General features: G+C 54.7%; 1 protein-coding gene across 1 annotated transcript in view; it reads left to right on the top strand.

Moving 5' to 3' along the window:
- The window catches only part of ADAM12 (ADAM metallopeptidase domain 12), a 134,421-nt gene that overhangs the window by 10,696 nt on the left and 98,355 nt on the right, over window positions 1-25,370 (top strand). Inside the window, exon 5 of the mRNA XM_036337359.1 lies at window positions 14,898-14,971. Within this exon, the coding sequence (XP_036193252.1) occupies window positions 14,898-14,971 (74 nt within the window). The remainder of the gene's footprint in view (window positions 1-14,897; window positions 14,972-25,370) is intronic.

The following is a 25,370-nucleotide window of genomic DNA, read 5'->3' as shown; positions in this document are numbered from 1 at the left end:
TGCTCCTGGGGCCCCAGCCCAGCCCCTTCCCTCTCCTCCCCACCTTGCTCCCTGGACTCTCCCGACTCCTCCCGACTCCTCTCGTGGCCTTTTCCTGCTCCAAGCAGAGGGTCATGGCCACCTACTGGGCACCCTCTCCGGAGGCCCCCAGCCCCCCTTCCCCCAGAGCCAGAGCTACAGGGGCAAGGGGACTCTGGCCCCAAGCAGCTTGGTTTCCATCTGTTTTATGTAACGGCCTCAGGTAAGGCTTTGTTTGTGGAAAGTGTTCAGTGTGAAATCCCCTGCTCAGGGTTGGGATTTCTGAGAATGGAGGCCTTTCCCCCAAACACACCAGCTCCTTATGAAGCCAAGTGCCCGCCTGCCTGCTGGTGTCATGACCTCGCATCCTAATGGGCAGCAGACCCAGGCCTGCGGGTGTGGAGCCGACCCCAGAGCCGGCTCCAAATCGGAGGAGGTGGAGGCAGCGGAAGGGAGTGGGCTTTGCTCTGTGCCCAGCCCCGTGCTGGGTGCTCAAGGCCCAGATCCGCTCCAATCCCATGAGAGGTGTTTCCTTGCTCCCTCCCCTCCCTCCCTCCCTTCCTTCCGGGTTTACTGAGCACCTGTCTGTGCCAGGGGCTGGGGCACAAAGGCAGAGCTCGCACCCCAAGACCTCACCGCCCGTGAGAGCATCATCCAGAAAACAGCTGAGACTGGGGGGCGGGGGGAGGCAGGCGGGCAGGATGCAGGGGGAGCCCCGAGGGACTCAGGGGAGGTTCTCCGGGGAGGGGAGGGCGGGTGCGCATGGCCTGCGGTGAGGGGCGCAGCTCACCCCCCGCCCCCCCCCGTTTTTGGACAATAAGCTGTGCCGATCCCACATGGCCCAGGGGACTGTTGTCGCTGAAAAGACAAGAGAGGCTCTTGCTACGGAACCAGGGAAAAGGCTAGAACAATAAACAGAGGGCGTGTTAAGGGGGCCAGCCTGGATCCCGGTCTCATGTTTGGCTCGGTTGTTGGGATTAATTACAAAGAATTCAGAGTTCGAACCTCAGGAGAGGTTTCTGCCTGTTTATACGTTCCTCCCCACGAAGGCCCCACCACAGGCCCGCCTCCTCCCTGAAGCCTTCCCTGACCACCCAGGCTCCACTGACCTCACAGTGTCTCCCCTCCACCCCACCCCCCGCGTGTGGTCAGGACCACCCAGCTGCACGCGGCTCCTCCTTCCGTGCGGGCGTTGAGGAGAGACACGGCCTACACTCGGCCACGTGGATGCAGAGGCTCCAGGGCTGGTCCTTCTGGGGTGGGAGAGGGCAGGGCCGGCTGCTGGAGAGGTGGGGGGGGGGGGTGAGGGGAAGATCCTGCCCCGTTGGCAGAATGCAGAGCACCCCCCCCCCACTTCCTCCTCTCAGCCTGCGGTCCCCCAGCGGGCGCCCCCGCCGCGGGTCTTCCCTCGCGCTCCTCGCTGTCCATCCGCTCTGCCCAGGAGCCGCTCAGCAATGGCTGCTTTTCATAAAGCGAGGCTTTGGCAGAACGGCCCCCGGGCAGCTCTGGTGCCACAGGAAGGCCGGGCACTGTCCCCCCCAGGTCCCCTTCCTCCCCCAGTTCCTCCTGAATCCGTTCAGCAAACGGGGCGGGAGGCAGGCTGCCCGGGGCCTGGGACTGTCGGGCCAGCAGCAGATGGGATGGCTCCGAGGGACGTGTGTCCCGGGCAGAATTTGAATGAGTCCCACGTGGAACTAGACGAAATTCTCCCTCTTTTCCTGAATCTGCTAACTCCACTGACTGTCTCCTCCGCACCCGGCGCCCTGCTAGGGCGACGCATGAGACAGGCTCCCGCCGCCTGGGGTTTCGCCAGAAGAGGCGGACCCCTAACAGAGGCACCAGCTCCTGGAGCTGCACCAGACCACGCCCGGGGGGCGGGGGGGGGGGGGGCACTGCCTCTAGGTTACGAGCGACAGAACCCTAGCGAGAGCCTGCTTGTGTTTAACAGGGATCCTTTTAAAGTCACCAAACCGCCAAGTCCTGGGGCATCTCCTGCCTTCAGACATGACAGCCCGTGTGACTCACCCGTGTCCGCAGCCCTGGCCTTCGCTCCCTCAGCTCCGGGCGCAGAGCCCGGCCTTCCTGTGGCACCAGAGCTGCCCGGGGGCCCCTCCCGTCTCCTCCCCGGCGGCCCAGCTGCTCAAGGTCGCTTTCTCCACAGTGACCGGTGCCCCTACCGAGTGTCTGAGCGCTCACCCGGCCGTCGGTCAGCATTGGGAGTGGTCAGTGGTCAGTGGTCAGAGGAGAGGGAGAAGTGACTGGCCATGCCAGGCCCCGTGTCCATCTTTGGCACCGGGAGGAGGACATGGTCAAGGGCTGAGCCAGGGACTGATCATCACAGGACTGAGGGGGACAGTGGTGACTCCCGCAGGCCCCGGGGTTCTGGGCTGGAGGGGAGGACAGTGGGAGGCCAAGTGCCAGGTGTCTTCTCGGCTGTGTAACGGCATCTCTCCCATCACCCCAGAGCCGCCGCGCGCGACAGCTGACACACGCATCGCACGGCTGCCGTGTTAACAGGACTCCTGCACACACAGCTGTTCTTGGCAGTTGCCGACTTCGGGGTGACATGGCTTCTATCCAACAGCGACTGCTGTTAAACTTCTGGGATATCGTTTGAGGGCTTTTCCTTAAAAAGAAAAAGGGGAGTTGAACAAAGGAGTCAGGACACCGCTTCCTGAGAACTCGAGTGACCGGGTAGACGTTTGCTTTTATACCCTCTGTTGAAAATGCCAAGTAAATGAATCATGAAGGCAAGGTTTCTACTCGGATGTTTAGAATGGTAAAGAAAAGGTTCGGGCTGTCGAAAGTATATATTCTTAGCAATGTCTTTTGATGAGCAGAATTTTTTTGAAGTCCAATTTATAGAATAGTATTTCACTTCCCATAGCCTATCATTTTTCGTTCCCTAACTTTTAACTTACCTGCTTTTTATACAGTGTGTTTCTTGCTGACAGCACATGGTTAAGTCCTGTTTTTTCACAGAGTCTGACCGTCTCTGCCGTTAATTTGGAGTGTTTAGACCATTAATGTTTAGTGTAATTATTGATTGGGTTAGCTTTATTGAAGTGGTTGCTTTTGATTTTCTACTTTTCCATCTGTTTTTTTATGTGCACTTTTCCCATTTCAGTTTGGGTTAATGTGGGGTTTTTTAAGTGTTCCATTTTTCTACATGTTTTCTCCTTGTCTTCACGGATTGGTTGATTAGCTGATTGATGATGTTTGTGTGAGGCTTAGTCTTCGTCAGTTCCTCCGAAACCACAGACTCAGAAAATGATTGCGTGCTTTCTCAATTCTCCCAAGAACCAGCCCCGCATGGAGGCAGGAGGGGGACGGTAGTTCATGCTCATAATGGATGTCTTACGTGCGGCACTGGCCCTTAGCCCCTGGAGGAAGCCAGCCTGAGGAGGAGGAGGAGACGACACTGCGCTTCTTTCACTCACTCATTGTCGGCTGTCAAGTCATTACACCGTGTGGGGAGATTTTTAAATTCCTTCGGCCTTGGGTCTTCCCCCTTCGATGAACCAGCCCTGCGAGGTGTGCGGGCAGTGGTGGTCTCACAGACAGAGGGGCAGGGCGGGGCACCGCCGGGGTGGGCTGAGGAGCCTGAGCCAGGTGGCGGAGAGGCTTGGCCGGGCACCGGGAGCCCGTCTCAGCCGGGCTCCAAGCACATCACTGTTCCCCTGTCGTCAGAAATAATTTCCTGTCACCAGATCCCGTGGTTTTGCTCAAAGTGTAACACTCGTCTTAAAACCTTCCCCAGAGCGAGGGCCAGGGCGGGACCTTCCTGAGGGAGGTGCTGGGGGACGTGCTGGGGGGCAGCCTTCCCTCGGTCGGACGCCAGGGAAGGACCCGCCTGGAGAAATGGCCGGGACCTCGGATAGGCTGTCCGTTCCTCCTTGTAACCCGTTTCCTCCGCCGTCAGACTGTCCCCGCTCCTCACGAGAGACCAGGCTGAGGAGGAGGACGGCAGCTTAGCTCGGGAAGCGGATGGACACTGTGTCCGCAGCCCAGGGACCGCAGCAGGGAGAACAGCTGTGGTGTCGGTGACACAGGTTAGCACGGGCAGCTGGGGACGCCAGCGGAGGACAGCGCCCGACCGATGGGGTTCTTCCCACCAGCACGCGTCCTGAGACAGCAGCGCCCGCACCGCACGGGGAGAAGCCCCGCGTCACCCAGGAAAGATGTGCAGCACGGCCAGTATCAGACGTCACCCGACCAGCCCCCTCTCCACTCCCTGACTCCGCCCGGCCCGGGCCGCCCCGCTCCCAGCTTCCACTTGGTTCCTTCTTGGCTTATCTTCTTCGTTTTTTAATTAACTTATTTTTTTAAATTTCAGAGAGAGGAAGGGGGAGGGAGAAAGGGATACAAGCATTAATGGTGAGAGAATCATGGACCGGCTGCCTCCTGCACACCCCCTACTGGGACCGAGCCCACAGCCCCGGCATGTCCCCTGACTGGGCATCGAGCCGTGACCTCCTGGTTTATAGGTCGATGCTCTACCACTGAGCCACACGGGCTGGGCTCTCTTCTTCTTTTGTTCTTAATGTGCAGCCTGTTTCAGGGCCACGGGACCCCTTCTGTTGCTCCTCTCGTGCGTAAGTCACTTCTGGCGTCACAACCATTGTGCTCAGTGAGCAGAAGTCGGACCTGCTGAGTGTCTCACTGTGTTCAGACCTAGAAGTCCCCACAGCGCACGCCTTTCTAACCGGAAAGATGCGTCCCGTGGTCCTGGCACGGGCAGCCCATTGGGAACATTCCTTCACTTCTCTCTGAAAGCCCTGTTCACTGGTGGCAGCATTTAGCGTAACAGAGGGGCCTCTGCTCTGGTGGTTTCTGTTTGAAAAACAACTGAGTGCAGCCTGGTCGGTGTGGCTCAGTGGTCCCCCGTCGGCCCCTGCACCCAAGGGTCTCAGGTTTGATTCCCGGTCAAGGGCAGGTACCAGGGGTGCAGCTTTGATCCCCAGCCAATGTCGGGGTGAGTTTGGGAGACAACCGATCAATGTGGATCTCTCACGTGGATATCTCTCTCTCTCTATCCATTCTTCCCTCTCTCTCTCCCCGCTCCCTTCCTACCTCCCTTCCACTCTCTAAAAATCAATGGAAAACATCTTCTGTTGAGGGTCATCAAAAACAAACAGCTGAGCACACGCCAGCTTTACCCAGGAGCCAGCTGTGCTTTTGTTTTAAAAGACAGCGACCATGTCGAACTCGGAGGACCCCCCTCGCCCCGGCCCGTCCTCCTCGTCCCGAGTGTCCTCAGGCGAGGGGTGAGTTCCTCCCACCCGGGCGCGTTCTTTCCCGTCACCAGGATCTCTGTTCTTGCTAAAACACATTTATCATCCTCCAGCTATCGTAAAAGAGCAATTACTCTCTGGAAAATGCTGACTTTCGGTTTTCAGTCCAAATCCCTGAGATCGCACGCAGAAGGAGCCCGGGTCCAGAGGCACATCTGCGACCAGGACTGCAGGCTCGTGAGGGTCACGCTGAGCCCGTGGGGAGAGGGACGGGCCGGAGGCCGGAGGCCGGACTTGCAGGGCTTGGCGCAGGGACAAACGTGAGGAGCGGAATGAGCCGCTTGGAGTGATAAGGGCGGGGGCGGTGGTGTGAGGAACAATAAGAGCATGAAGCCAAACGATGATTTGATTTAAGCATCACACCGGACGGCCCTGAGAACCCTCTGGGGGACACCCGCGCCTGCTGCTCCTCGGGGGGAGGCCGGGGGTTCAGATGAGGCCAGGATGTTTGCGCACGATTTGGCCTTGAAATTGTTCTTAAGTGGCCCAAGCTGTCTCGGGGTCATGATACAGGCTCCCCATACATGTTCCTTAAGGTTGAACATGAGTAAGTGATTAAGGCCGGGCCACAGACTCTAAGCTAGGATTAAGGAGGCCGAGGGTCAAGCCACGCCTGGAAACCAGGAAGCTCCCCGGCGTGTTTGCGAGGGGTGATGTCGCCCACGCGGATGAACGGAGCGGGGACCCCGTGTGTGTGTCTGCTCGGGGTTCCTCCGTGGACTCTGCCTGGCCCTCGCTCCGGATGTAACACATATGTCTGATGATGCTCCTCAAATCTTCCTGCCAACTGGCCACACCCTGCAAGCCTGGATCCCACATAAACCCACACCCGCCCACAAGTCCACCGTCCCTGCTCTACCGCCCGCCCCACCCACGCTCCTTCCACCTGGAGCCAGGTTCCCCACCTCTGGCTCGGGACCGCGAAGGCCTTCCCTCTCACCGGCCGCCCCGGTTCCTCTAAGTGGGAACTGCAGACCTAGCTCTTCCGGCAACGCTCCCAGGTAAACACCCATCCGCTCCCACCGTGCCATGGTCCCTGGGGTCGAGTGGCACCGCTGTCACCCTTGTGTCGAGTGTGATTCTCACTTGGCGAGTTTTCCTCCACGCAAAGGTGGCCTTAAAGATACATAACACATCTGTTTGCACATGCACATGAAATGTCAAGAGAGCGTGCGATCGGTAAGCCAGTGGTTGTTAGTACTTAGTGCGGCGGTTCTCAACCTGTGGGTCACGACCCCTTTGGCGGTCGAACGACCCTTTCACAGGGGTCGCCTAAGACCATCCTGCATATCCGATATTTACATGACGATTCATAACAGTAGCAACATGACAGTTATGAAGTAGCAACGAAGATAATTTTATGGTTGGGTCACAACATGAGGAACTGTATTTAAAGGGCCAGAAGGTTGAGAACCATTGACTTAGTGAGTTATAGCCCAGCTGGTTGCATGCAGCGATTCCTGAAGGAAAGTGGAAAGGCCGCTCTCAGCCACGCGACGGCTAACCTCCCGGCTGGACAGGTCTTTGCTGGGACCGGCGGGTGCCCTCCGTGCATTGCAGGGTGGTGAGCGGCATCTGTGTGCCCGCCCACCGGAGGCCAGTGGCACCCCTCACCGAGTCATGAGAAGTAAACATGTCCTGGGTGTCCCCGGGGCCAAAGTCAGCGTGGGTTGCTCGCGACCGGTTTCCACCTGCCCATTGACATCGCCGCTTGTTTTGAAGACTTGGTTCTACTCAGCAGACAAAACTGGAAAGGCCCGTGGACGGGAACCGCCGGGCGCGCTCGGAAAGTCGGTCTTTCCCATCGCGACATGGCAGTGGGGGCTCGTGGACTCTCCCAGCCACGCTCGTGGCTGAGCAGCACTGCCCCACCCATGTGGCCTTTGACAGCAGGGTTCTCACGCTGATTTTTATTTTTCTGTTTAAAATCGTATTCTCCACGCAGGTCGGTTTTTTGGTGTTTCCTGTTAATAGAGATGGGAGGTCCTTGGTTAATAAGTTCTCCAAGAAGTCAACCCGGGGCCTTGTGTGACCAGCAGAAACGCTAACGCGGCATTTCAGCGTCTAGACGGGTGTCTCACCATCAGCTTCATGGAGACGCGCTTGTCATTGCTCCGTGGAAAGCGCTGCTCCCTCCGACGTGTGAAGTTGTCGTTCAGACAGATGCAGCCGGGGCCAAGGGCGTGACTCTGAGCTCCGAGGCCCTGAATCTGGTCCTGGGAGCAGGAGAGCCCGTCGCTGGCCTCAGCGCCATGGTCCTGGCAGGGGGGTTGGGAGCAGGCAGGTGGAGGTCCACGCACCCCAAGAAGCAGCGTGACAGGCCGGCCCCGGGCAGAGCTGGCCACAGTCCTACCCCAGTTTGGTCTGAAGTTGACCTGCGATTCCTCAGAGACCTCCGCGTCTCTCGCCCGAGTTTCCGTGGAGCCATCGAGTGGGTTTTGGGAAGCGCGAGCAAGCAGCCGTGAGACTGTCTGCAAAAGCAAAACGAGTTGGCCTGGGCTCCGGTGAGTCCTCGCCGAGTCGGCAGCTCCTCTGTGACCACAGCGAGACCACTTCCCTAGGGCCCATCACACGCTGCCCAGGTCCATCTCACGATCACAGCGGCGCTCCGAACGGCCCCAGGCAGCGTGGGAACGGCCGTCTCCTAGGAGACCGCCTGCACCACCCACACCCATGGCTTCAGCTGCTAGTTCACGTCCCACAGTTTTGAAATAAACGGCAGAGAAAAAAACGGTACATGGGAAAAATGGTAATTTCCAGACATCAGATTAGTTAGATAAATGGACTTTGAATTGGAAACGAGGTTTCCAGCCAGTGAACGCCCTGCGGGCCGTTTACAGCTGGGTCGTCCCCAAACGCAATGCCGTGCCCTTTGCTGATGTACAGAGTCCCTGAGCTTCTGAGGAGGCCACGCTTAGAAAGCAGTGCCTTTCGCATATTTCCCCTATTTGGTGCCGTATCTACAGGGTCTTCCAGAACCTCCTATCCCCACCGGCCAGCGGGGCTCAGGGGTTGAGCATCGACCTGGGAACCAGGAGGTCACGGTTTGATTCCTGGTCAGGGCACAGGCCCGGGTTGCGTACTCGATCCCCAGTAGGGGGCGTGAGGGAGGCAGCCGATCAATGATCCTCTCTCATCACTGATGTTTCTCTCTCTCTCCCTCTCCCTCTCTGAAACCAATAAAAATTTCTGTTAAGTGATGTGTCGCCCCAAAGGCCCGGGAGGGGATAGGGGACCAGGTCTGCCCCAGGATCCGCCCTGCTCATTAGAGGGAGGCAGCATGGGGAAGGGGAGCCCTATGGCATGCAGGCTCCTGGGGGTGGGCAGGTGGAGGGAGGGTGACGGGCAGCATTTCCATGAGTAAATACGGCTTTAGGATGTGTGACTGTCGCGACCGTAATCTTACCTGAACTCCTGAAGTGTCTGCGGCGCGTTGATGCACCCGGGATCCCGTCGCAGCTACGGCGTAAAGGACCTGAGCCGAGAGCGTCACCGTGTGAAACGTGGCGGGAAGGGAGAAAGGGCTGAAAACCGCATGCGCGTCAAGCCCCAGAAATACGGTAACAGGAGTCAGCACCGAAGGAAAGTAGCCCAACATTTAAACACGCAAACCTTAAAAATGACATGATAGATGTTTCACAGGCAGCTCTCACCTCAGGTTCACATGTGCCGTTCTGCGCCGTTCACGAGGTGTTTGCCAATGTCAGGTTCCATCAGTACGAGTTATCAATAACTCATGAATAAACATCGTTGTCATTGTGTGATAACTTAAAGGCCCCTAGCCAGGGACACCCCATTATGGCTCTGGAGAGCCTGCAGTCTCCCTCTGTTATTCTGCGGTTAAATCAATTCTGTCCTCTCCCAGTTCCCGGGCGCGCGTACCTTCCCGGCTGTGAAACTAGCCCACTAATATTAAAGTGTAATCAAGATTGCCTCTAAATATTCATAGCAATAAATGACTCCCTCGTGCCCCATGAACGCCAGGGCTGCAGGCTGCGGCATTTATTTAGTGCCGGAGAGGGAGCGGGTTAGTTCAGAGTCCCCCGAACGCAATATTTTAACGTCCTGCTTGAAAAATCAGATCCCTGTGCGTGTCCAGTACCGACGACCGAGATGAATGGCTTGGGCTCTGAGCTGACCGTTGTCTTTGAAAGGGCAACCTGGAGCGGCGATGGGAGTGAACTTGGCTATCGACCCCGCTTTTTTTTAAAATGTAAATTCCCTTTATGGGCTCACTGCCATCTTATTTCAACTTCATGGCCAGGTTCAGAGTTTCCCAAGTCATTGAAGATGGGCTGTTCTTCAAGGACATAGAAACCCCAAGATGGTGATGCTGTGTATCACTGCATCCATCAGAGAGAAAAAACCACGTAGCATCCACAGAAGGCCACGGGAATTGACTGGGGATAGTTTGCACCCGTGATGGGTGAAAAGATTTAAATTCGAGTTTGGGGGAGCTCCAGTTACACAGATTAAAGGAGGGCAGCCAACAGGGATCGTTCAGAGAAGACGCTAGCCCATCAGTCACTTTGGAAACATCTGTTTGTAGGATGTGCTGGCCGAGGGGCCCGGGGGGAGGCCTCAGAGAGAGCACAGGGCCCCTGGGGGTCCGATGGACAACGCCGGAGCCTTATTTGCAGACCTGCCCAGGAAAACCCCTGGGGGACCCCGCCCAGACTCCGCTCTGGAAGAAACGTACAGGAGAGACACCTCACAGGAAACCAGACCTCGACCTTAGACTTCTAGCTTCCAGACCTGGGCGGGAATAAACTCCTGTTGGTTGAGCTACCCCGTCGGCGGCATTTGGTGATGGAAGCCCAGCCATCTGAGAAAGGGCCTTCTAAGAAGATTTTTCAGCTGGCTGGTGGGTACCCTGATGATGATTGTATTGTTGTTTTTTAAAGCTGTACTTATACATTGTATATCGGTCCCAATTAGAAAAATAGAATTATGACTGCCCAAACATTTCCAGCTTATTGATTAGCATTTCATTGATTGATTCAGCAAAGGCGAGTCTGTTAAGCATTCAATAAAAGACCCAGTTCCACTAGGGTAATCAATATGTCATCGTTAAGAAAAGGATCGCTGTATTTAACCAGCACTGGATCGTTATCTCCCGTGCAGGAAAATCAAAAGAAAATGGAATGAATGCGTGCTTTTAAACTAAGAAATCTAAAGCAATTAGTGCATTTGAATCAAAACAGCTCCCCATTCTCCTTCTCCATTGATTTCTCCTGTACCATTCAGATCCTCAACTAAAATATACAGATCAAGATCTTTTTACCTCCCTGGGGGAAATGTATTCTTTTGAAAATGTTGACATTGAAATGTTAGAACAGCTCCTACAGGGACGTTCTGTGGAATTAGTACAAATGTTAATGTTTAAACTAGTTCACTTCTTTGGGGGAATAAATGGGTATTGCAAATATCTTATATTTACTCACAAATACAAGTGTCAGGATTTCTCTTTAAAATAGCCATGTGTGTCAATATCTCAGACAAACAATTTATAATTAAGTTATTTACACAGACATATAAAATACAGATGTACATATATACTCTGGGTACATCTTTACAGAAAAATGATACATGTTTTTGTCCTAATATTTCATTGTAAATTTAATTAATACCTTGTCTTTCTAAGATATGATTAATGAGTATAAATTGCAAACCTTGGAGAAAACATCCTGTGTGTCTCTAATTAAACCCAAGGGTCAGAAGGTACAGGCCAATTTAGTTAGAAGTCCCTGTGACAGACTCAAAAGCAAATGGGTGTCTTAGAAACACTTTTGCACACTGTGTTAAAATCCGCACAAGTGATGTGTTTAACGTTGCAGAGGATAGGAATAGAAATAGGGATTTTTAAAGTTCAGCAAACACTCAGAAATCCATACAATTCTTATAAACACCAGACATTGCCAAATATATCAATTAAGAAGTGTGGTTTCACCAGATCTCTAAAGTTGTAGTCATTTGCTAGAATGAATTTGTAAAAAACAAAATCTCTTTAAACCAAGAAAATATATATAAGCATTGCATATACATGGGAATTTATCAGTTTAACTCTCAAACTTAAGAAATCACTTAACAAATAATATCACCCCCCCCCCAACCGGTGTGGCTCAGTGGTTGAGCATCTACCAGGAGGTCACAGTTTTATTCCCTCTCAGTGCACATGCCAGCTTTGTGGGCTTGATCCCCAGTAGGGGGCATGCAGGAGGCAGCCGATTAATGTTTCTCTCTCATCAATGTCTCTCTCTATTTCTCTCCCTTCCTCTCTCTCTGAAATCAATAAAAACATATGCTATATAATAAATGCTAATATGCTAAGTGTCTGGTTGTTTGGTCAACCATTCAACCAATCAAAGTGTAATATGCTAATGATATGCTAAGGCCGCTCAACCGCTCACTATGACATGCACTGACCACCAGAGGGCAGATGCTCTGACCCATAGGTTAGCTTGTTGCTGGGGTCTGGCAGATCGGGACTGAGTGAGACGGGCCAGACATGCCCTGGAGCCCTCCAGCGGTCCCTTCCCGGCTGGCCAACCTCCCACGTCCCTCCCCGGCCCCGATCATGCACCAGTGGGGTCCCCCAGCCTGGCCTGCGCCCTCTCACAATCCTGGACCCCTCAGGGGGGATGTCGGAGAGCCAGCTTCGGCCTGATCCTGCAGGCCAGGCCGAGGGACCCCACTGGTGCACGAATTCATACACCAGGCCTCTAGTTTAAAATAATAACATCTCCCATCAATTAAGATTGAAAAGCATCTTCTTAAAGCATATTTTAAAAACAAACCCTTTGGGCATTAATAACTGAACTAGTCTAGTACTCATGCAGCGGTTGGGCTATGCAATCTTGGTCTTTTTGCTGACTCAGAGATACCCGATGACCATCGTAATTTCGGTGAACTTCCTGGGAAGGTGGAAATATTCTCCGTCTGCAATGTAACCACAGGTTGCTGCCATTGAGTCTTGAAATGTGTCTGTTGCGAATGATAAACCGGTTTTAAATTTTTACTTGGTTTTAATTAATTTAAACTTAAATGGCCATATGTGGCTAATGGCTACAACATTAAACACAGGAAACTACAAAAAGATGTCAAATGGCCGCCCTAAGAAGAACGTGAGTAGCTTCCACCCTCTAGGATTCCACCCCATCTCAGGGCCTAGTTAATGCAGGCAGGCGGGAGTATTTTCTGAAAACTCCAGGGACCTGCAGTTGTGGTTTTTGTTTAAATTTTGTTTCACTTAACTAATTATTGTAACGTTGGATATTAGAATTTACAATCTGTTTTCTCTCCTTTTTTCCCCCCATTTTCTCTTAAAACTTAGCATGTGGTCAGCTAATTCCGTGTAGCTGAGATGCTGTTATAAACAAGTCTCTTGAACTATGGAGTTTGAGTGCCGTTCAGATGTGTGGAATCTTAGAAAACTACGGATAAACTGCCACAGCAAAGGCAGGCAAAACCGATGCCACCGAAGTTAGCAGCACTGGGGAGTGGGTGGCGGGCTGTCTGAACTAGACTGAAACCTCCCCCAGCACTAAGGCGGGGTGAGGGTCAGGGTGGGGCGAGGGTCAGGGTGGGGCGAGGGTCAGGGTGGGGCCGAGGGTCTTGGTGGGGCCGAGGGTCAGGGTGGGGCGAGGGTCAGGGTGGGGCCGAGGGTCAGGATGGGGCGAGGGTCAGGGTGGGCCGAGGGTCAGGGTGGGCCGAGGGTCAGGGTGGGGCGAGGGTCAGGGTGGGCCCAGGGTCAGGGTGGGCCGAGGGTCAGGGTGGCCCGAGGGTCAGGGTGGGACGAGGGTCAGGGTGGCCCGAGGGTCAGGGTGGGCCGAGGGTCAGGGTGGGGCCGAGGGTCAGGGTGGCCCGAGGGTCAGGGTGGGCCGAGGGTCAGGGTGGCCCGAGGGTCAGGGTGGGGCGAGGGTCAGGGTGGGGCGAGGGTCAGGGTGGCCCGAGGGTCAGGGTGGGGCGAGGGTCAGAGCCTGTGCACTGAGCTCCTGCTGCCCTTCAGGTGAGAGCCCGCTGCCCTCCACCGGATCCAGCTCGCCCCCCTTGCGCTCTGTAAGCCCCCGGGCAACCTTCCTCTCCGCCTGGGCTGCGCTGGCCTTTGGCCCTTCACTAGGCTGGCCGCATCCTTTGTGAACGAACCTGCCCCGCATCCGCCTGGACAGTCGGGCATGCCTCCAGGCTCCCTCCTGAACGTGGTCTTAGCACATCATCAGAAGGCAAACCCAGCGCTTGTGTTTAAAAATAAACACGAGGAGGTTTCCATTCTCTTAGCGGGGAATGCCCCGGGGACATGCAAACCCCCAGCATCACCGGTGCAGGAGGCCGAAGCAGAGCGCATCTGTGTGTGTGTGTGTGTTGGGGTGCGGGGGGTGGCAGTGGATGTTGTCTTGGGCAAGGACTTTGAATCGCTGACCTGGCTCAGCAGGAGCGAGTGGGACATATTTGACGCCTGTTTCAGGGAGGGAACCCTGGGTAGGATGCGGGTTAAGGGACCTGCCACAGGGGCATGTTCTTGGGGAGGGATTTCTGGAGCAGAACAGAGAGTACAGATGCCCGCCTCCCCCTGACAGATGGGCACACGTGGCCTGGGCGTCCTGGGCCAGAGGAGAGGGGAGGAAGAAGGGGTTGGTAGAGCTGTGTGCCCGGGTCACTCATTCCCTCCGTCGCCGGTACTATCTGATCTGTCACTTGCCTGGCATCTTCATGGACGTAATAAACAAGGGGACCCACAGATGACTCACTGACGTCCACAAGTGGGCTCACTCTCGGTGTGGTTGGGATGCGAGTGCAGGCGCCTTATATGCAAGGGCGGGCTGATCAGGTTGTGTTTTTATTTTATCTTTTTGTTGATTTGAGAGAGAGAAACATGGATTTGTTGTTCCCCTGAGTTATGCATTCACTGGTTGGTTCTTGCATGTGCCCTGACCGGGGATTGGGCCTGAAAACTTAGTGCGTTGGGGATGGTGCTCTCACCACTGAGCTACCCGGCGAGGGCGCGGTTGTGCTTTTAAAGACACCCCTGGGCTCCCGGTGGAGAATGAGTGGGAAGGAAGCCAAGGCAGGTCTGGGCGGACCCGGGTCGGCAGGGATTTGCAGTCATGCAGGTGAGAGGTGATTGAGGTCCGAGCTGGAGTGGGGGGACTCGGGACCCGGACAGTGAGCGGTGTGTTTCGGACGGCAAAGCACCGGGGCCTTTGGATGGGGAAGACGGAGCTGGTGCTCCGGGAGGACCTCTCCTTTCGGACCCGAGCATCTGGGGAAAGAAAGGCGCCCTTTGTGGAGAAGGGAAACCGAGGAAGGCGCTGGTTGTGGGAAGGAGTGGAGAGTCAGGAAGGGCCCCCGGGCGTGGCCAGAGGACGGGAGTGGGAAGGTCAGAACCACAGCCGGTCAGTGCCTTGCACGGTGGTGAGTTTTCCACCCCGATTGTCCTGGGGGCCGGGTTCTTGGAATCCTCTCAGAAGAGCCTTGTTTTCCCCCCCTCCGCTGCCTCTGCCTCTGCCTCTGCCTGGGGAGCAGACTCCGATATTGGCAAGCCAACGCGGGATGTTTTTCAGCGGACTCTCCCTGTTTGTCTTGCAGAATCACCCAGAGGTGCTGACTTTTCGAATACGCCTGGAGAGCGAGGAGCTGATCGTGAATCTGGAACGAAACGAGTGAGTCGCGCTCATTCTTGCTTACCGCACGGCAGGGCGTTAGGCGCGCGCCAGCTACTGCGTGCCTGTATCGGCGCTTAGGGGACAGGCCAGGCGTGGCTTCCGGGGCCGCATTTGAATTCGAGGCTGGAAGTAACTTCAAACGAGAACCCAATGGCAGATAGAAAGCGTGTCGCTCTGCAGGACTGTCTCACTCCGCGCGTCTGGCACGGAGCCCGGCTTTAAGAGCCTGGTGTCCGAGGGGCAGCACCGGGCATCGCCTGCTCGGCCCCGTGCCAGTGTCCGCCGCTGCCGGCTTTGCAATTCCTGGGTGACAGAAGGAGACTGCTTCCGATGAACAGAAGTGCGTCTTTCCTTGAGAAATACCCAGGGTTCAGTTCATCTTTCCGAGTTTGTCTCCAGTGGTGTATTTATTTTATTGTTTTAGTTAAAAATAAGACCCCTTTTTAAATAAAATTACGTAAATTTCCAGAAAATGGCATTACAGTATTCTCCGGAGCACATGGCTACGGTGACACATTGTGTCCGCCTTCCCGTTGAAAGCTGTCGCCTCACGGCATAAGGAGAAGCCTGGATGTTCTTGAAGCCCTTCACCCTGTGTGGTGTCCCCAGGGGCGCCTGCCATCCGAGGGCCCCCGCTGCTCCCCGTGATGGGATCAGAAGAGAGGGCGCTCTCCCGCTGAGCATCTGTAGTCACAGCTACAGATCCCTTCCCACGCCCGGAGCCATCCTCTCTCCCACACGCCTGCTTCCTAGGCCACACCCTCCAGTGACTTGCTGGGGTTTCTATTGTTTGGTTTTGTTTGGTTTTGTTTTTTTGCTGAAACAACAGTTTCCCTGCCTTCCTATTCCTGGCGTGTTTCCACCTCCCCATTGTGCTTTTGTGAGCAGTAAACAGTGTGTTTTCAGCGTTTTCCTTGTGACTCCGTCTTAAAATAGAGCTCTGGGCACAGCTCTGGGACAGCCAGGAAGCCGCGCGGGAGCCTGTTCGTTGCTTTTGATACGTCTCCCTTAGCTCAGTAAACACTTGCCGGCTCTTTGTGTCCATGTAAGCGTGTTGTGGGATATTTTGATTTTTGTATGCTGCTGTTTGTATACAGTTTAAAAATATCTCAGTGGACAAAACGAGGTGTTCTCCAGAAGATGGAGAGAAAATAAGGCCCCCTTGGTGGTACGTTTCCTTGATGGGGTTTGAGGAGCAGCCAGGGATGTGGGAGGGGCCTCCATGGACGTGGGAGTGTCTCCGTGGGTGTGGGAGGTTTTTCCGGGGACATAGGAGTGTCTCCGTGGGTGTGGGAGTGTCTCTCTATTGTCAGGCTGTTGGAGGAACAGGGTAAGTAGCATGAGTGGGACCGATCTGGACCTTTGGGTCATCCCACGACTGCAGGTAGAGGAATGGAAATAGACTTACTAAAACCTTAACTTCTTTGTTTTTACTACAAAAGGAGTAAATGTCCAGCGCTGTAAGGAAAAGTAAACAGCCCCCCAAATACGCCCACGACCACACGCAGCCCCGGTTAACACTGTGGTGGGCGTCCATGTAGACCCTTCCTCAGTAAGGTTCGCTCCGCGAGTCTCCTCCGCCGATTTCGTCGTCTGTGTGCCATGGGAGAGCGCACTCCTCTGAGCTCTGTAACAGGCGCGCCTTCTCACATGAGCGGCCCGTGCAGCCCACCTGGTTCTGTGCGTCAGAAAGTGGCTTAACGGCCTGGTTGTGGTTCTCTCCGAAAACGATTTGCCTTTTGTTGAGGCGACAGTCGCATGCACGGAGACTACTTGGTGGCCAATTTGTATAAAAGGCACTTCCAAAGGTGCCTCTGTGCCCGCTTCCGGTTCTGCGCCTGAAACAAAATTAACTCTAAAGCAGAAAAGCCGGAAGCACCAAACTCTCCTCTCGCTTTATTTCTCTCCTCCCAACCTCACTGTCAACCTACATGTCGGAAAACCTGCGGAGGGTGTTAATGTGTTCCCGCAACAGCCTGGCTTTACCTCAGTTATACTGCTCATTCCAGCTGCAGAGATCCCACCCTGAGAAATAACGTGTCATCCTTAGAGCATGCCAGTAGGTTTGTTGTTGTTGTTTTAAATATTTTTATTGATCTCAGAGAGGAAGGGAGAGAGAGAGAAACATCAATGATGAGAGAGAATCATTGATCGGCTGCCTCCCGCACACCCCACACCGGGGATTGCGCCTGTAGCCTGGGCACGACGTGCCCTGACCGGGAATTGAACCTCCTGGTTCATAGGTCGACGCTCAACCACTGAGCCACACCGGCTGGGCCAGTGCTACTGTTTTAATAATGTGTCACCCCCAATACCTCAGCCTAAGAATATTTTGGAAAGAGGTTACACACACATGTCTGTTTTCTATGGACCTCACGTTTGAGACAATGAACACCAAAAAAAATCGACAGTTTTCGGAATAGAGTGAAATGCTCATTTGCTACTAGCTCTTAATGCTGTCAGGCACAGAAGGCAACCAGTTGTCTCGTCTCAAATAGAGTTCTTAACAGCATAGTCCTTTGCAAATGCATCCGATTAGAGAGTTTATCCAGATGAAGCTCCAGGCACCCAAAGCTGAGGGTGTGGGAGTCCTTTTGTATTGAAGAAGCAGCACAGACGAGAGCCTGACCACTGAGGGGTCCGCGGGCCGGTGGTACCCTGGGGGTGTCCGCCGGCTGGGAGGCAGCCCCGTGTGCAGGGATGCTCACTGCAGGATGTTCTCCCCAAAAGGACATCAGGAGGAGATTGGTTCCTGTCTGTGGGTCAGCTATGAAGCAGAGTGCAGCACAGCAAGGAGTGAGGGGGAGATCTTTATGATTAGAAACAGCATGTGACACAATAGTTCACGTGGCATCGGGGCTTGTTTTTTAATTATACGCGGAACATCTATCTCTGAGTAATAAGATTATGGGAGACATTTGCTGCCTTTTTTTTTTTTTAATCCTCACGGAGGATATTTTCTCCATTGATTTTTAGAGAGAGTGGAGGGGATGGAGGGAGGGGGCGAGAGAGAGAGAGAGAGAGAGAGAGACATGGATGTGAGAGAGACACGTCGATTGGCTGCCTCCCACACGTGCCCTAACTGGGCTGGGGATCGATCCCCCAACCCTGAGGTCTGCAGGCTGACACTCTAACTCAGGGGTCCTCAAACTGCGGCCCGCGGGCCACATGCAGCCACCAAAAACATTTATCCGGCCGGCCGGGTGTTTCTGCCGCGGCTGCCTGTCCTGCTTAGCAGCCGGCTCGTCCCGGGCCCGCAGTGTGTGTGTGGAATGTCTGAGGGACACGGAACTGGCCCCTGTTTAAAAAGTCTGAGGACCTCTGCTCTAACTACTGAGCATCACCGGCCAGGGTGACATTTGCTTTCTTGATTATCTTCGCGTTTCATAACAAGAAAATCCTACTATTAACATTAGGAGAACTTTCTATAGCGAAGGGGCAAAGCTGCCGCGAAAACGGAAAACCCGTTAGAAGCAGAGCGCGGACGCAGGCCTGGCTCACGAACGGGACCTGCGGGGCCCAGGGCGGCCTCGGCATCTTCCCGGGGCTGCGGAGCTCTGCCCACTGAGCAGCAGGGCTTCCAGCACCCAGAGCTCCGCTTCCATGAGAACCTGCTCAGAATCACCTCTGAAGTAAACGTGGTCTCGGCGCCTGAAACCCCAGCACCGTCATCCCAGGCAGGGACCTCCTCCTCCTCCCCCCCACGCCCCCCCCCCACGCCCCGGCTCTTCACGAAGCTGAGCTGGCGGCAGTCGCTGTTCCGGGGACCCTGCTTCTCTGCCTTCCAGCACCTTAAGGTGCGCAGAGGCTGTGTGCGCGGAGCCGCGATGGAGTTTAAGGAGCGCGGGGCTTCCCGGGAGAAGCGTTTGTCTGCGTGGAGCTTCAGGGCCGCCGTGGAACCGCCATAACTCGCGGTCCCGTGGCGCCCGGGCCCGGCCGACAGGTGCACCCCGCCGCCTCCTCCTCCATCGGGATGCTTTATCGATGCTTTATCGATGCTTTATCGATGCTTTATCGCCAGGCGGTGGCTCCGAGGCCGTGTCTCCAGTTGAGGGTGATGAAAGGTGATGGCGACACATCGCACTCCCCCATCCCTCACGGTCACGGAGGGAAGGCAGCTGCCGGAAGTCTGACTCCATCGCCCGGGCCGGTGCTCCGCCCGCCAGCAGTGAGACCCGCAGCCTGAGCCGACTCCAGGGCTGGACGGCTGGCAGGGTCCCACGGCTGGGGGCGCTGTGCCTCCTCCTGCATCTCGCGGGAGCTCTGGGACCCCCGTGTCCGTGTTTGTAATGTTGGGCTGGATTCCAGGCTCCACCCGTCCCTTTGAGGGCTGCTTTCATGTTAGTGGCAGCAGCAAATCCAAGCCACTGTCTCAGCAACAAGCAGGCTTAGACCAGGACCCACGGCCCGCAGAGAGGTAGATGCTGCCGCACCCGCTCAGGCACCCAGAAAAGTAGGAAGAGGACTCGGTTCTAGAATTGGTATCAGCCCAACTGGCGGGGCTCAGAGGTTGAGCGTAGGCCTATGAACCAGGAGGTCACGGTTTGATTCCAGGTCGGGGCACGTGCCCGGGTTGCGGGCTCGATCCCCAGTGTGGGGCGTGCAGGAGGCGGCCGATCCACGATTCTCTCATCATTGATGTTTCTCTCTCTCCCTCTTCCTTCCTCTCTGAAATCAATAAAAGTTTATTTAAAAAAATAAGACGGGTCTGCAATAGTCACTTCGCTCTCAGTGAGCCGGCGGGTCGCCCTGTGGGACGGGGTGGGCTTATCCTAAGTGCAGAACAAGCGTTTCTTTTTATTTTTTATGACTTTCTTCCTGATTAAAAACACCTGGCAGATAGAAGATGAGACAAGACTGACCCCCACAGCAGGAGAAATATTTCAGGACATGATTTATTTATGTAGAGAGTATCTTTCCCACCCTCCTAAGCCCGGGCCTTCCGCTCCGACGGGCCTAGGTGATGTGGGTCAATTTCTTGGTTTTCTCTGAAAATCTGAGGCTCCCCCTGTTAACGCCGAGCAGCACCCGCGTGAGAACCTCGGTGCCATTGGGGTTCCTGGGGGGTGGGGCACGGTTTTTATGTGCAGTTTTCACAGCGCGAAGAATTATTAAAATGCTCAGTGAAGTCCTGGTGGCATTTTACTTTTATATTAACAAAATATACAGAATGGTAGGAGGTGGGTTAAATGAGAAAATATGTAATGATGTTAAAAACTTACTAAAAGAATTATTCATACAATTTAATAAATATTTAAAACACATTCAAATTTTGGGTTGAATTTATTATCTTACCAAGTAGGATGATGCTTATGACTTGTAAGCATTGTTATGTTCTATAAACACCTTTTCATCCAAAAGTCTGATTTTATATTTTACTGTCAATTTCCTGTATAGACGTTACCCAAATCTCTTTTTGTTTAGAAAATTACTGATTCAGAACTGATGTGGTTTCCAAAGTAATTTTTGCATGTAGGAACCTAAATATAATCACTGTTGTAGACGGCAGTATATTATTAATTAGCTAATTGATTGGTTAGGCCCTATCATTTTCCAGAAAAGATTCAGTTTGCTAAAAAACAAAAAACCCCACAAGAATGAATGAATTAATTTACTCCAAATGTATAGAATACCCTCATCTCACACGTACCAGCCTTTGGTATGTCGCTCTGTTTTTAGAGCAGCAGTTCTAGTCCACGTTGACAGAGATGGTGACGATGACCATTGGGGGAAGGGCGATGTGTGCCTGTCATTGCTTTAGGTTTTGTTTTGCTTTTAAGGACAAAGAAGAGTCCGTGAGGGGTCGGGCAGACGCACTGAATCAAGAGGGAGACGTGGACTCTCTGGGATTTGTGAGCTTTGTGACTTCAGGCGAAACAATCAGCCGCTCTGGTCTCCACGTCTCTCATTGCAATGTGAAGGTCATGAAAACGACCACCTTTTGCCGCCAAAGACAAGAAGTGGCAAAATATTTTGATGAATTGACATTTAAAAAAATTTTATTGATTGATTTGAGAGAGAGGAAGGAGGGGGAAGAGAGCGAGAGAGAGAATGAGAGAGAGAAACATTGATCTCCTGTTCCACTTATTGTGTATTCATTAGTTGCTTCTTGTATGTGCCCTGACTGGGGATCAAACCCACAACTTTGGTGTATGGGGACGAGCTACCCGGCCAAGGCCGATATCTTTTTTCTATAATCACTGGCATGGAATTCCTATAAGTAGAAATAGTGAAAGCAAACACAAACATTAAATAGAGTGGGCTTTCTCAGGATGTTTCTGTAATTAAATTTCTATATTCATGTGAATAAACCTACATACCCTAATGTGTCATGTGATACAGAATACGGCATAAACATTGCTCATGACGGTTCATTTGGTTACGTTGAACCAGTAGCCGATGCGCATGCTCAGGAAAGTCTGCCGGTGTGGGCGGTACTTCAGCGACATCCCAGACACTTCTGCAGGGGGCAGCGCCGCCTGCGCCCGAGAAGGAGCTGTCGGTTTTGATTTAGACACAGAAATTAGGGGTGCTGGAAGGTTAAGATTTGAATGCTAAATCAGTCCAACATGTGTATGTTGGGTATTAAATAGTCTCAGGTTTATTAATGGAGAAAAGGGCTTTGAATCAGAGATGTGTTTTGCCATTTCGGTACGAAATACTATCTATATCACAGATCCTGTTCATTCATTCACGTTTCTCCATTAATCCATCCCTTCAACAAACTATGTTTTAGAGATGTGGGGGCGGGGGCAGGGGGCGGGGGCGGGGGGTGGAGGCGGGAGATCAGATACTCAGTGAATAACACAGGATTCCTGCTTTGCAAAGCTTAGAGCCACCACTATCTCAAACCCGCAGTAAATGGCAGGTTGGTTCGCATTGATTTATAACAAACACTCAGGCTGGGGCGTTGGTAAATGAAGGTCCCTGATTAAAGTGATGGGAAACTCAAATAATGCACTGTTCCTCTTTCCATCTGTGCCCTGCCTCCTTCTCCAAAGGAATGAATACCTTTTATTAAGTATAATCGTAACTGCTTGAAGCCACTGATAGGTGTGTGCATGTGTGTGTCCATCTACATGAGTATACAATTACATATATATTACACTAGAGGCCCAATGCACGAAGATTTGTGCAAGAATGGGCCTTCCTTCCCCTGGATGCCGGCACTGCCTTCGCTCAGGCCGGAGCCACCTTTCCACCTTCCCACGCTGCCCAGAGCCCTGGAGCGGCTGGGGTGGTGTGGAACGCCTGCGTCGTCGCCATGGCAACGATGCAAGCATCCCGGCCACTCGGTGCCTGTGTATGCAAATTAACCCACCATCTTTGTTGGGTTAATTTGCATACTCACTCCTGATTGGCTGGTGGGCGTCGTGAAGGCATGTATGGCCAGTTTGCATCTTTCTCTTTATTAATGTAGATACTACATGATTACATGTTGCCTGGTGCCATCCATGGATGGTCTGTTTCTGTGACAGGGCCTTTGGGGTGGCACAATAGAGGCAGATGTCGTTAGGGGGCGTTGCCGTGGCAAACCCCGTCTGTCTCTGATGGCCTCAGGTTTTGAATGACAGCCCGTCTCCTGGACCGTGGTCATCGCCACCCGTCCTCTGTCAGCTTCGCACGTCGCCGTCCTCACCTGCCGAGTCCCCTGGAGGACGAGCCGGCCCGGAGGAAAGGGCGGAGGGCGTCAGTCCCTACACGCTCGCAACAAGCGGTCCGCTCGCCTGGAAGCTGCTGTTGCTTCCGCTCTTCCCCGGCAGCCCCATTCTCTAAGGGAGAACCAGGTGGAGAGAGGCCCATCGCCCCTCCCATCGCCTGTCCTCGGATGAAGCTTTCTTGGTTCCCACGGAGAATTGTTCCGTGTTTGGAGCCGTCCACTGCTCTCCCTGCGTCCCTGCTGGGAGCACTGGCCACGCGTGATTTATGAGAATCGCAGCGGGAACAGAGATGGGCTTTTCACATGCAAATTCGCACCCAGTTTGCTGGAGCCCAGCTGATCCCGTGGGCACCTGGGCGCCTTCCAGCTCCGTAACCGTCCTCTTTTCTCAGGGCAACTGCTGGCGCCACTGCAGACGGTGGGAGCGGTGTCATCTGCTCCCCTGGTGTGACGGCCGACTCCAGGGCAGGGCTGCCACCTCAGGGAGGCCCTCCCAGCTTTGCACATCCAGAAATTATTCCTGACCCAGCTCAGAAGGCCTGAACCACAGTGACCAAGCTCACATGTGACGGGTGTCTAAACTGGAGTTTAGTCCCAGGAGCCCCGGGCAGATGCGTCCCTCATCAGGACCAGAATGAAGGGCAAAGGGGACCCGCCCGGAGGAGCATGGGGGAGGTGGTCAGGTGGCCAGGCCATAAGCTGCAGTGAGAGGGTCTGACTTGCTTGTGGGATGCTGGTCACACACGGAACTTCTCTAAACCTCAGTTTCCTAATCTGTGCAATGGGAAGATGACTTCCTAGAATCGGGGTGGGTTGAATGGTGTGGTTCTCAGAGGGTATCTGCCCAGCGCCTGGCCTGTAACGATGCTCAGAAATTAGCTTCAGTGACTTCGGTGCAGAGTGAGGGGCCCCGGAAGCCGTGCCTGCCCCGCAGCAGCCGCTATTCCCGGAAACAGGACTGCAGTGGCTGCCATGTTCGGTGGCTTTCTCTCTGCAGCTGTGTTGGCTAAACCCTCCTTCATTTTTGTCTGTTGCCGGGATATCCCACTCCTGCGTTCCGTTCAGAGCAGCCCTTTCTGTCCACGAGTTCCTCCTCTGGCCATGTGGTCAGCCCCGGGGGGCTCCAGCTGGCCCTCGGTTTCAGCCCGGCTCCCAGGCCTCAGCCTCCCCCTCTGCCCCCCGGATGCTCTCCTGAGCACTTGCAATGTTTAGAACAGCGTCACTCATTCCCTATAGCCCCCCCTCTCCGACAGCTCACTGTCCCCCAGCCTGCAAGCCTCCGGGGGCAAGACCGCTTCTCCTGCCTCCTGCTGGGTGGGTGGGTGGGTGCGCAGCCCGTGTCTATTGGGGGTCAGGCCACCGGCCCGATTCATAGCTGACAGAGAGAGAGCGCGCGACGCCTCGGGCTCTGTGGATTATTGACTTAATGCTTAAAACAGCAGCATAATCCCGTGATCCCCGCCTCACAGACATCGCACACATCGCCCGGGGCTCAGAGTCAGGTCCCGCGTCCACGGGCAGAGCCGGGTTTCCTGAGAGGATGGCTTCCCCGCCCAGCGCTCCCATTTATCCGGCAAAATAAACCCCGCAGGGAGCCAAGCAAGTGTGACGCAGAACACACACACTTTCTCACAAAGCCCGAGGCCTTGGAGGACGGCACGCCGAGCCCCTCCCCGAGTCCGGCAGTAAGTTCACACAACGCCAGCCCTGGCCCCGGCCCCTCTCGGTCTGTGTGACGTCGGCTTGCTCAGAGGTGCGGCTGCTTCCCCACTGGCCGAGCAGACGCCGCTCACCCCCGCTTCTTGTTCACTCAGAGCTGCCGGGCAGGTGCGCAGTCCGAGCTGGGCCAGCCGCGGGCGCCGGGGCGATGCAAGTCCGGTCCGAGAGGCTTGCGGGCAGCGGGTCCGCGTGCTCCTGTGGCCTCCGTGGCTACCGCCCGCCAATCAGCAGCTCTGCACTCGCGGCGGGAGCCGCCCTCGCCCACCTGGGGGCGATCCGGAGCCCTCTAGGGGTGAAACCAGCACCGGGCCGGCTGGCTGGCCTCGACTTGTAGAAAAAGCCTCAGCCCCTCCCGGTGTGGGCTGGTGGCCGAACAGGAGGAGACGGGGAGACGGTGGCAGGCAGCGCTGGGCATGCGCAGGGAAGAGCCCTTAAGAAGGCGGATAAACGTGCCAGTAAGCCCAGTAAAGAGGAGGCATCCCGGTGCCCCCCCATAGCCCCCTTAAAAGGAGCCCCCCCCCCGGGTCTGAAACCAGAGAGTGAGGCTGAGCCCTGGGGAGCCGGGCTGAAACCGAGGGCCAGCGGGAGCCCCCCAGGGCTGACCCCGTGGCCGAAGGAGGGACTCGTGGGCAGAAAGGGCTGCTCTGAACTGAACCCCCAAGTGGGATGTCCCGTAACAGTACTTTTTAAATATGTAACTGAATTAACAGGTTAATGTTGTAGCTAGACGGCTGCCTCTCTCCATGTCGTGTGTGTGTGCATATGTGTGCGCGTGTGTATATGTGTGTGAGAGTGTGCGTGCATGTGTGTGTGCATGTGTGTGAGTGTGTGCATGTGTGTGTGCATGTGTGCATATACATGTGCGCGCGCGCGTGTGTGCGTGTGCGTGTGTAGGTGGGTGGTCAGATGCTCTTGCTCTCTTCTCCTTGTAGGCATGGGGAGGCCGTCTCCCGGGAACCAGCGTGTCTAGCACAGCGGGTGCCTCGCTGCCCCGCTGTCCCAGGCAGGTCCTCAGGA

Source organism: Myotis myotis, unplaced genomic scaffold, assembly GCF_014108235.1.
Source record: "Myotis myotis isolate mMyoMyo1 unplaced genomic scaffold, mMyoMyo1.p scaffold_m19_p_15, whole genome shotgun sequence".
NCBI lineage: Eukaryota > Metazoa > Chordata > Mammalia > Chiroptera > Vespertilionidae > Myotis > Myotis myotis.
The sequence above is the reverse complement of the archived record's forward strand: the minus strand, read 5'-3'. Positions and strand labels throughout refer to the sequence as shown.